The 12,910-nt window shown below is 37.2% G+C and overlaps 1 protein-coding gene across 1 annotated transcript in view; it reads left to right on the top strand.

The window, feature by feature from the left end:
* The window catches only part of VPS50 (VPS50 subunit of EARP/GARPII complex), a 122,557-nt gene that overhangs the window by 46,565 nt on the left and 63,082 nt on the right, over positions 1-12,910 (top strand). Inside the window, exon 12 of the mRNA XM_070471544.1 lies at positions 936-1,076. Coding sequence (XP_070327645.1) covers positions 936-1,076 — 141 coding nt within the window. The remainder of the gene's footprint in view (positions 1-935; positions 1,077-12,910) is intronic.

The raw sequence follows: 12,910 nt of genomic DNA, 5'->3' as shown, positions 1-12,910 counted from the left end.
TCAAAGGATTCTGTTACCCCAGAATGTCCTCACTATTCCCATATTGCATGTCTTTACCTGTTCTTACTTCTGAGGGGCTTTCTTGAAAGCCTGAAGTGGAGGCCATAGTTTGAAAGTTAATTACATCTTCTGCATATAGGAGTATACATTTTTCTTGAGAACATCAAAACATTGATGTAAATTTTTTTTCCCGTAAATGTAAGTCTCTTTTATTAGAAGGAAATTTAAGACTTTACCAAACTATTTACATTGTGTAATGTGAATAAAGAAATATGGTTATTTATTGTACTTAATTAGTTTTGATATCTTAAGATATACCTAGGGAAAATACAAGAAGGAAGACATTTGGTAATTTTGAGGGATATGTATTTTCAAAGGTCTTTAAGCAACTATAACTTCCAATTTCCCCCACTAGATGAATTCTTTCTCTCATTAAATATTTATTGTTGCCAACTATGTGCATTGCTCCAGGCACCTGGATATAACCCCTCGTGTATCTCACCTTCTAGTTTGGGAGACAGACATTAAAGAAAGAAAATCAGTGTAAGGGTACAGAGTGATGCGAAGTACTCGTTTGTATGGGATAGTCAGGAAAGGCTTCTCTGAGAAGGTGACCGCTGAGAATCCTGAAAATGAAAGGATGGCAGAGGGAATTCAAAGGTGTGATTAGGCATGACATGTTTGGCAAGCTGGGTACCAGTCTTAAATATAGAGCAACAGAGCAGTGTTTATGATTCAGGTTTATGTGTAGTGGTATCATGTTGTAGTTGTTTGAAGGGTTAGCTGCAAATAATCAACATTTATAATTCTGTGAATAATAGTTATTTGTGCTACAGGTAAAATTGGTAAAGATTGTTTCCTATGTTTTTCAAATCTGTTTTTTTATTTTAGTAATTTATTTTAGTAATAGGTGATAATGTGCTTTATTTCCATAGACAGCAATGGATCAACTTCATATGCACTTCACCCAAGCCATTCATAACACCGTGTTTCAAGTTGTTCTTGGCTATGTGGAGCTATGTGCAGGAAACACAGATACAAAATTCCAAAAGCTGCAATATAAGGATCTCTGTACGGTATGCTGTAACTCAATTACTGTTAATATGAATCTCTTTTAGTTTTTAAATTCATATTCCATTTTTCCCAGAGCCTACTATCAGAAGATGTCACTAAAATAAAAACAAATATGTTTGCCAAAAGTTTTTTTTACTACTTTGCTCATAGAGAAACTGGAAGATTCAGTCACATAAACAGTAAAGGTTGATGAGATAGTACCTATTTGTGGAGTACAGTTGCTTCTAAATGGACTTTGTACCCATTTAAAGCTCTTTTTACCATTCTGTCTCAGGCTGTGAATTCTATTCTACAGTGGCATGTAGGGTGCTTTTAAGCAGTCATCTTTGCTGATTTTCCTTACCTTTGTTCAATCAGTCTTTTCATCTACATAAATGCTGTTTCTGTCAGCATCTGTAACCAGTTTTTCTTTTTGATTCTTAAAGAAGCATAGATCTGCAGGTAATATAATCCACAGGTGGGAAGTGAACTGAGTTGGGTTCCATTTTCACATTTTTCCTTCTGGTGGATTGATGTACATATGGGAGGAAAAGAGAATGATGAACATCTAGGAGAACGGTTGTGTTTCTTGCCTTTACAAGAAACCAGGTTTGCAGTGGAAAATCATGATTTCTATTTGATACATGGGGTCGCAAAGAATTGGACACGACTGAGTGACTGAACTGAACTGAACATTCAAGTGGACTTATTGAGGCAGTTGAATGTAAAAAGATCAGAACTGAAGTTATAGGCTGGGGACCATCAGCATTTAACTGTATTTTAAGCCATGGTACTGGATAAGAAGATTGGGGGAAAGGGTGGAGAGAAAAAAGACACAGGGCCTTGGGCCTGTGAGGTTCAGAGATTGGGTGGGGAAGAGGGCCCAGTAGAAAAGCCGAAGAAGGAGCAGCTGGCGGGGGAGGAGGAAATCTAGGAAATTGTGTCATCACTGCAGCTTACAGAAAGAAGTGTTTATGGGACAATCAGCTGAAACCTATGTCAGATGCTTCTACAGAGTCTGAATAAGTGGTCATAGAACTGACCTCTTGACTTGACAATATGCAAGTCATTGTTGACCTTGGTCTCTTTAAATCTAGCCCAAGAATATCTTATGTCTCTGACTGAGAATTTCTTGAGTTTTTTCCCTAACGTCCCCTAGAAAACAACAGTTCTTAGGAAGTAGCTATCTATTCTGTACTGTTATTATGTCTAGGAGTTAGTGTGAAGTTAATGTTCATAATGATTTTGTCAAAAGTGCAGGTTATATGTCCATTGGGAACTAGGGAAATACTCTCACTTAAGCGCCAACAAATATTCCAGAAGATTGTGATTATAATGGTAGATTAAGGATTAAGTTAATAAGGATAGTGGATGTTTGTTAGTATAGGTTAAAATGTCTTTTTAAAATCACTTCATAAATCACAGGCACTATCTCACAAATCTTATGATCAATTGTGCAATATAGTTGCATAGTTCTATTTTAAATACCCAGTTTTAAGAACAGCCATTGTTTGATAACTTTCAATGATTTTTAAATGTATCATTTATTTTCTTACGTTGATAATATACATTTTAAAACTAAATATCCAAAAAGTCAATTTTACTTTTTGATTCTGTTAGTGTTGCTATTACAAATAATTGGCTTAAGTGGTAAAGCAATTTATTGCAAGTCAGTGATTTTTCTGTTAAAGCAGAAAATAACTTTTAATAATTTAAAGTAAATATTTTTAAACAAATTAGGCTTTTGTTCTTCAGTCTTTTTTACTTTGGTTAAATCTGGTATGTCTGTATGCCTGTAGTATATTTTGTTACTATTAAGCTTTTATATTCTATTAAAAGTCCTCTATGCTTTTATATAACACAAAGGTGAAAGTTGTATTTAGCTTACACATTTTTATGAACAAAGAATTTGTTCCTAAGATGTTTACCATAGCTTTTTAAAAATAATTTCTTTTGCTTTTTCCTAAAAGGCTATAAAATAACCTTTTGAGGTGTCTGTGTATATTTAAATGATCAGGTTACAAAGGGCTTATCTTTCTTGATTTCATCTCAAGTAAGTGCTTGTTATAATTACTCCAGAAACATTTGGTACTTCTTTATAAAGTTATCCATATTTGTGTGATAGTAGGTGATATATATATAATTAAATTAGGGAAACAACTGCTTTATTGGTCTGTTAGTGCTCAGTCATAGAAAACAGCCGCCCTACACCCACACACACACACAGAACAGCAGGTATGGGTATTATTATTCATCTAACATAGTTGTACATTTCTGGTTTATACTCAGACTGTGCTAAGAACATTAGTTGAAGTAGTTTTGGGTGTAAAGTGGTGAGAATAGTATTGAATGTTAACGATGCATTCATGGAGGCATTTCTTTTGAGGAACAGATTTAACAGAATTAGGTATGATAGGGTCTTTAATGTTGAAAGAACAGACATAGAAGAACTGAATAATGAGATGAAGAATATGATGCATTTTAAGGTGGCCCACTTTCTTTGGCACTATTCTTGATAAGAAATTAAGGAAGTTTAGAAATTACCTCAGGCCTCTTGCAAGTATGTAAGTCAGTGTTGTTGTAGGCAGACAAGAATGTGAACATCTCTTCTAAGCCTAAGTTTTAATTTTCTCTATAATATTGAATGATATTGGACCTGTTTAGACCAGGTAAGTTAGGAAGAAATTATCCATATCAGGTTTATTTATTTAGTTTGGTGGAAAGATGTGTACTTCTAGTTATATAAATAAAAGTGGTTAACTCAGGAGAGGAAAAATAGAAGGAACTCTTAGAAGTTCAATAAGCTGATGAAACTTAAATATGTTTTCCTGGTGAGAACACGTATCAATGATCTCGAATGGCATAATTCAGGTAAGGGAGGGGATTTGTGAAGGAGCCTTATATTAGAATGTATGGTTCTTAATATTTCAATATATGGCACTTGGGCATCATTTTTGCCCTGATTAAAATGAGCTGATCCTAATTATTGAGGATATAGCAGTTCAGGAGCATAGTGGCAATGAGTGCTCAGCTAAGAAAGAAGCAGCAGAACCCTCAGGACATATATGCAGGGTGTTGACTGGAAGATTTTGGAAATGAGAAGGAGGATCCCAGGCATTTGGGCAGTGGTTGGTTTTCTCTGTAGAGCAGCAGTATTTTCAAGAAAGTCTTTACTAGTAGATAAATATTTAAATATAAGAGTAAAAAAAATTAAAAATGGTACACTGATTGAGTTGAGAGAGGGATAGAGTCCCTGTAAACAGGGAACCACTTTGTTTCCTTTAAATGGAAAAAGATGAGAGATGAAAAGAGAATCATTTGCTTGTGCTCATTCACAGTGTTATTTTAAACCACTCACAGATGTCTTTCTATTACTAAAATGGGCTAGAATGAAACTGACCTCTTTTTTTCTTTTTGGATATTCCTTTACAAAGAAGCCTGGGGCAAAATTCATGTTCTGTTTTTATTTTCTTTGGTAAGCAGGGATCTTCAGCATTCTGAAGGGCAGCAGCGTACCGTCCCGTTAGGAAGTGTCTGCCCTGTGTGTGTCCTGTTACCATTGCTCTGTGTTTAAAAGTTGAGTTGACTTTGAACTTTTTGAAGTCATTTTGCAGTTGAATGTACTTTCTTTACTAAACTGTGTTTTCTAAATGACTAAAAGTACAGTTTTTCTTTGTATAGTTTATCTTTCAGTCTTGTTTTGCTATTTATCTTGACTGTCTCGACTTAAGAGTTTTAAATCAGTAATTTTGGCTCTTTAAAAAAATATGTACATAATCTTGCAGCACAAATGATGGAGTACTACTTACAAGGAAAAGTTTGAAATGAGAATTGCATCACATTCATTTCTGGCAAGGACCAGCGTAAAGGGGATAGTAGTCAATTTATTTGATTAAAAAGCCTCTTTGTGATTGCATTTATCAGTGTGTTGATGTACCTTGCATGTTTACACCAGTTTGTGGAGAGATTTAAAAACATCAAATGGAAGAAGCTATTTCTTGACTTTGTAGGGAAACCCTGTGTAGATTTTTTGAAAGTTTATGAAGTATGCATCAGTTTTTTGTCTTTTTTTAAGTGTTGTTAAAACATTTTTATTTTGGCAGACTCATGAGTTTCCGTGGGGAACTTATTTCAAGATATTAATTAAGATGTTATTGATTAATTTTATAGAGCTGGCTAAGCTGGCTGCATTTTCTCAGCCTTTTTTTAATTGTTCATTTCCAAATGATTTTATTGAGTTTTGAGTTCTGTTTTTGAAATGAACTTGGCAATGTAATAATACTTTGGGGGGAAATGTAGTGTTTCTTTTAGAAAAAGCTTTCTGAAATAATTTCAGTATTTATTTTCACTATCTGGCACATTGGAGGTGTTTAGTAAATGTTTGTTTAGTATACTGGATTGAACTCATTGTCTCTAACTTGTGTAGTGTTGACCTAATCAGGCTTCAGATTTGGTTGAGGGGAAAAAAAACCAACGTTGAGTGCTTTCTCAGTGCATGTACTTTTTAAAAAGCTTTTTATGTTGAGGTGTAGCCAGTTAACAATGTTGTGATAGTTCCAGGAGAACAGTGAAGGGACTCAGCCACACACACACGTGTCCATCCTCCCCCAGACTCCGTCCCCTCCAGGCTGCCGCGGAGCACGCAGTAGAGTCCCTGTGCTGGACGGCAGGGATACTTGTGTGCTTTGACAAATTCCGTCAGGTGCATACTTTACAGAAAGACCAACAAAGGCTCGTCCAGTGTGCCATTCTTCTAGGTCAGAAGTAATACCTTTTGGTACTGAATTGTAATGATAAGCTGCTAGGAATTACCGTCATATTGACTGTAGGCAAGTACAGAAAAGTGAAAACGGAAAGTAAAAATTAGTATTTCTGCATGCAAAGCTGGTTCTTTTAATGTATATTATATAAGCAAATAGCTTTTTGGATTAATAGCTATTAGGATTATGCTGTACATGCAGATTTATAACATTTTTTCCCACTTGCTATGTTATAAACAATTTTCTGTTTCAGTAAGTATACTACTCACATACCTTTTAGGGCTTGACAGGACTTCAATGTAAGAGATCCTGTGGATTAATTAACCAGTTTCTTCTTCTTCAATATTTATATTATTTCCAGCTTTTATCATGATGAACAGCACTGTAGTAAATATATTTAAAGCTAAATCTTTGCATAGATCATTATTTCTTTAGGATAAAGGATGAAGAACAAAATTGCATTGTCAAAGGCTTTGCATTTTTAAAACTTTGGTTTATATTTCCAAAATTGCCTTGCAGAAAGCATGTTTCAGCTTAGGCTTCTCATCAGTAGTGTCTGCTCTTACCCTTTCCCCTGTGTATGTGAGTGCTGAGTATTTTATATTTAATAGCTTAATTGTCAAATACCAGAAGATAGCATATTAATAACAGTTTATGTTGTTTTTCACTCAGGCATATTTAGGATCTGAAGGAAATTAAACGGGGGCATTTCATTGATTGTTAAGTTTAATTTGGTTGATTTGGTTGGATAAATGAGTGAACCTTTCCTTTCTTACTAGAGAAACCTTTCCAGTTAGAGGAATAATACTATTTACTTGAGTGCTTTATCAGATTAGTTTTAAAATACTCCAAGAATTCAGTTGTCAGATTTATTCATATCAAGTGTATGTAGCACTCAGTCAGTTTTTTTATATGAGTTATATATTGGTTTCTAAATATTTAAGTAAATGAAAAATAAATTTTGGTAATTTTAAATGTTTAAAACTTAATGACCAAAAGATAAGTAAAGGAAGTTTATCCATCTCTTCCTTTTTCCCCACCATTTCCTCTTTGGACTGTCAGGAACTGTGAAAGATTGAAATTTTATCCTACTTGCAGACTATCAAGGTAGTCTGTTAATTGTTTCATGGGTGCTAGTAGAAGATGCAAGATTCCTCTGTCTTAGCACTCTGACTTAGTATAAACCAGTTCCCTTGTCATTGGTGGTGGTTTAGTCACTAAGTCATGTCTGACATTGCAACCCCATCGACCATGGCCCACCAGGCCCCTCTGTCCATGGGACTTCCCAGGCAAGAATACTGGAGTGGGTTGCCATTTCCTTCTCCAGGGGATCTTTCCAACCCAGGGACTGAACCCATGTCTCCTGGTTGGCAAGTGCCTTCTTTATTACTGATCCACCAGGGAAACCCTCCCTTGTCACTACCCAGTTTTTGTTCATCAAGTCATCAGTTCGGCTCAGCAAGGGGCAATAAGCTTATGAGGAGTTTGTTACCTAGGATGGTTGTTTTCATTATGATCAAAGGTAGATAAGAAAAGTTCCAGCAACATATACACGTGTCAGATGGAATCAACAGAATTCTTTAAGGGTTAAAGGAGACAAAAAAGCAGGGTATGACTTGTGAGTGGGTTTGGATTTCAGCAAGCAAAATGTATGTGGCTGGGTCCAGAGATACAGAGGCAATGTTCTGTGCAGTGGCCTGAAAGGAGAGCATGGGCAGAGGAAAGGAGCATTCAATAGGCTGTCTGGCTTGGTTTAACAGGATTACACTAAATACAATGATTTGATTTCTATGCTACCCTGGGATTAATGAGTGCCTGCAGAGAGCATGATGTTGTTTGCGTAGCCACCTTTCTCCCCCTCGCCTGGAAATGAAGGTGTTTTCTGCTCACTTGAAATGGACGCAGGTGTACTGAGGCCTCTCTTAGCTGCCCAAGACTACAGACACTTAAAACTATCAATGTAGTTTAGACTGCTGGGTGATTTTTTGGGAGTAAGGATGGGGGTAAATATTAAAGAGCCAACCTATTTTTTCTAACATTTATTTTTATTTATTTGGCTGCATGAGATCTCAGTTGTGGTGTGTGGGCGCAGTTGCCCCATGGCATACAGTATCTTAGTTCCCTGACCAGGGATCGAACCCGTGTCCCCTGCATTGCACAGCAGATTCTTAACCTCTGGACCACCAGGAAAGTCCCCAAGCCAACCTGTTTTCAAGGTGTGGTACACAGCTGCCAGCTGAAACAGTCATTTACTGGTAAAAGCCATTCTTGAAACCTGCCAAGTTCTTATTTTTAAATACTGCCCATTTAGGGTGATGATCTTAGCATGGGAGTTCACAGCACTTCATCATTTGAAATTTTGAAAGGTAAATTGTATATTCTGATTCTTTAAGCTTTGCTTGTTTTGCAGTATTAAGCTGTGCATTTGATGAAGGCCACTTAGCAGCAATTACCCAAACTTGGAGCTTCCCAGAGGTTGTAGGTGGTAAAGAACCCTTCTGTCAGTGCAGCAGACATAAGAGACACGGAATCCATCCCTGGTTCCAGAAGATCCCCTGGAGTAGGAACTGGCACCCTACTCTGCTATTCTTGCCTGGGAAATCCCATGGACAGAGGAGCCTGGCAGGCTACAGTCCCTGGGGTTGCAAAGAGTTGGACACAACTGAGCATATGTCACATCAGGCAAACTTGAGGATGGTAGTAAAGGAATTCCTTCTGTGTATTTCACTATTTAGAGGGTGCTAGTTACTTAGTTCCAAGTTGGTATCGTTTATACCATACATGTTACATATGTCCTCATGTGTACATACATATTTAGTATTAATGATAAAATGCCTAGAAGATAATGACTAATTTTTCACCATGATATGTTTGTGTGTTGAAATCATGAATGAAGCTGGTTCAGTGTAAGGAATGTCTTTTTATAGCATATGCATATTTTATCTATGGAGAATCATGGTCTTTAAAGCTTCAGAGAAACTCTAGGTTATTTGCTTTATCCCTTGGGGTTTGGATACATGAAATGATATGCTGGAGTTATGCATGGCCGAGTAAGTCACAAATTTGGGCCCCAGGCCCAAACACATGCCATCCAGTCCACTATACAGAGCACTGCTCTTGTGTCCAGTGATTCGAAAGGACTTAAAATATTCATGTTTTGTACAGGTTGGTCCTAACAGAAGTAATCAGTGGTTGGGAAAATCTTTAAAATTGCTTGGCCCAGCCACTTATTTAGTTCAGGCTCCCCAGAGATGTTTTTAGTTCCCCGGAGCTGAGTGCTGTTTTGATCTCCAACATGTTTCCAGAACCCTCTCAGCTACGTGGTCATTCTTCTCCAGCAGCTTCTGGTGATGTGAGTCCCCTGTGCTAACAGCATTTGTCTAGAGGTGCCGATAAGCCTCCACTGCCCTTTGAAATCATCTCTGAGTGTGTTTGTGTGTTTGGATGAGGGTGGGGATGGCAGTGCTAGGAGTTTTAAATCTCTGTGCGGATGCCACAACATCTGCTCCCTTTCTGTTTGACGGGATGTGATTAGAGTGCTAAGTCAGAGTGAAACAAGAACATGGTAATAGTTCAAGGATGCTCCTAAGACTTTTTGTTGTGATGTTTTAACATAAAAGATCGTCTTGCTGAAATTTTTGTTGGTAACTTGTAATAGAGATTTCTGGTGGGTAAAAAGTAAATTAATAAGAATCAAAAGACTAAGTTTAGTGGCCCCCTTTTTTTTCATATTTACCACTTGGCACTGAAGCAAGTTTCGAAGGTGGAATTTTTTTCATTGTGTGGTTCAGGTGTGAAGAGGCTGCGTGTATTCATTTCTGGCTTTTCTCTGTTCTATGAAAATTATGTCTCAGTTCTTACTAAATTATTGCTTATAGGTAAGGCTGAGATGTTGCTGCTTTTAACAAGCTAATTTCATCATTTTAACTTTGACCAGGTAGATTGGTTGGGATGGTTAATAGTAGAGATGGAAGGTACAAAGTTTTATTCTTAACTGATAGTGATAAGATTAGAAATCAGATCTGTGGATTCTGTCAAAGTGTTCATCAAGACTTGATTAAATAATGAATTTTCACAAAGATAAACTCAAAATGGATTAAAGACCTAAATATAAGACCAGGAACTATAAAACTCTTAGAGGAAAACATAGGCAGAACACTCAATGACATAAATCAAAGCAAGATCCTCTATGACCCATCTCCTAGAGTAATGGAAATAAAAACAAAAGAAAACAAGTGGGACCTGATTAAACTTAAAAGCTTTTGCACAGCAAAGGAAACTATAAGCAAGGTGAAAAGACAACCCTCAGAATGGGAGAAAATAATAGCAAATGAAACAACTGATAAAGGATTAATTTCCAAAATGTGCAAGCAGCTCATACAACCCAATCAAAAAGTGGGGAAAAGACCTAAACAGACATTTCTCCAAAGAAGACATACAGATGGCTAACAAACACATGAAAAGATGCCCAACATCGCTCATTATTAGAGAAATGCAAATCAAAACTACAGTGAGATATCACCTCACACCAGTCAGAATGGCCCTCATCAAAAAGTCTACAAACAGTAAATGCTGGAGAGGGTGTGAAGAAAAGGGAATGCTCTTGAACTGTTGGTGGGAATGTAAATTGATACAGCCTCTATGGAAGACAGTATGGAGATTCCTTATAAAACTAGGAATAAAACCACCATATGACACAGCAGTCCCACTCCTAGGCATATACCCTGACGAAACCAAAATTGAAAGAGACATATGTATCCCATTGTTCATTGCAGCACTATTTACAATAGCTAGAACATGGAAGCAGCCTAGATGTCCATTGACAGAAGAATGGGTAAAGAAGCTGTGGTACATATACACGATGGAATATGAGTCAGCCATAAAAAGGAGTGCCTTTGAGTCAGTTATAATGAAGTGGATGAACCTAGAGCCTATTATACAGAGTGAAGTAAGTCAGAAAGAGAAAGATAAATACCATATCCTAATGCATGTATACGGAATCTAGAAAAATGGTACTGAAGAATTTATTTATAGGGCAACAATGGAGAAACAGATGTAGAGAATAGACATATGGACATGGGGAGAGGGGAGGAGAGGGTGAGATGTATGAAAAGAGTAATATGGAAACTTACATTACCACATGTAAAATAGACAGTCAACGGGAATTTGGCTGAAAAAAGAAAAAAACGAATTTTGATGTTTGAATAGTGAAGCTTGGTAATAATGCTGTGTTGAGCTTTCTTGCGTTATAACATCTGGATTTGTGAGTCTTCTCCATCCTGCCCATAGGATATTTGTTTCTTGTGATCACTGGTTACTAGATGTGTATGTTGTCTGTATGGAGTTTATGAGTTGCAGACAAAATTTAGGTTACTTAAAATATTCCTCCTTTTCTGCGTGGTTTTTGCGATGGTTCTAAAATACTATACCTTTTTCCTCTTCTCACCTGTCAACCTTCCCTGAATAGATTAGTATTCATAGCTTTAGAATGGCAGTGGAAAGTTGCTCTGGAACACAGAAAAATGTTTGATAAGTAAATTTCTGTTTCCTGTACTTACAAGCTTTTCAGACATGCTGTTTCATTCTTTGGGGTGTCTCACTGTGCGAATGTTTTCTAGATTGATTAATTCAAGGCTTTTGTTGCTATTATTGATATGCGATAGGAGCACTGGACTGAAACTGTTGTATGGCCCTGCTCTGACCTGGTGCACCTGATTTTATACTGAACGAATTACTTGGAACTTGAACTGAGTTGCAGTGTTGGGTATTTGGTAATCAGTGAATGGATTAAACCATTGATGAAGTGGCAGAACTGAGAATCTCTAACACTGGTTTGTGGAATGTGAGTGTGAGCTATCCAGAGTGGTTTACTGTCTAAGGGCGTGGGACTGGTTAAGTTGTGAAAGTGGTGCTGGTTGGGACCCAGGGCTTCCCATTCCTTGTCTAGTCCTCTTTCTGTTACGCTCTGTTGGTGTGAAGAAGAATTGATGTCTGAGCGGGAGTAGTAATTAAGAAACCCAGATTCTCTTCTTGGCCTGCCTTTTATTTACTGATTACTTGTACTGCCGCTGCTGCTGCTGCTGAGTCGCTTCAGTCGTGTCTGACTCTGTGCGACCCCACAGACGGCAGCCCACCAGGCTCCCCCGTCCCTGGGATTCTCCAGGCAAGAACACTGGAGTGGGTTGCCATTTCCTTCTTCAATGCATGAAAGTAAAAAGTGAAAGTGAAGTCGCTCAGTCGTGTCCGACTCTTAGCGACCCCATGGACCGCAGCCCACCGGGCTCCTCCGTCCATGGGGTTTTCCAGGCAAGAGTACTGCAGTGGGGTGCCTTTGCCTTCTCTTGTACAATTATTTGCATATTTGTTGGTTTTTTGGATTCTCTCATTATAGTCATGGTTCACACATGTCTGAAATAAGATTCTCTATTTGAAATTTGTTGGTGATTTTGTAAATCAGTTGGAAAGCATCAGTTGTGAATGATTTTAGTAGTGATGTGTTAAAAGCATCAAAAGCATTTGTTGCTATGAGAGCTGACCCTGGTTGATTATGCAATATAGTGGTAAGTGGTTTCTGGAGTCCAATTTTAAAATGAAATGACTTCTAGCCAGTATGGGCTTCCAAGTACAGAGATGAACACATTTCCACTTATGTCTGTTAAAAACAATATATATCTGTTGCATCTTGTCTTTTTTCTTAAACTGTTTACTGTCTATTTAGTATGATGAATCTATATATTTGTTTCTATTTTAGAATTTAAATTTAGGTCAGAAGCGTCTTGCTTAGTACATCACAGTCTTATGTTTGTACATATGACATTTTTGAAGATAAGTTTGGGCAACTTTCAGGTTTGGGCTTTGGCTAGATATGTGAATTCTTTACACTTGAATGAGTTAGGTGAGAAAAAGCTTCTATAGTTTCACTAAATAATTTCAACTTCTTCTGTAAAACATTTCACATAAACATTTCTGTGTGTGTAATCTCATCCAAACCCATTAAGTTTTAGCAAATCATCAAGAGGTAACAGTAAAGAACCTCCTTTTTTTTGAACAAATAGGCAACTAATGTATCTAGACAGTGATCTAATGGAGAACAGAAG

This window comes from Odocoileus virginianus, chromosome 1, assembly GCF_023699985.2.
Source record: "Odocoileus virginianus isolate 20LAN1187 ecotype Illinois chromosome 1, Ovbor_1.2, whole genome shotgun sequence".
Lineage (NCBI taxonomy): Eukaryota > Metazoa > Chordata > Mammalia > Artiodactyla > Cervidae > Odocoileus > Odocoileus virginianus.
The sequence above is the reverse complement of the archived record's forward strand: the minus strand, read 5'-3'. Positions and strand labels throughout refer to the sequence as shown.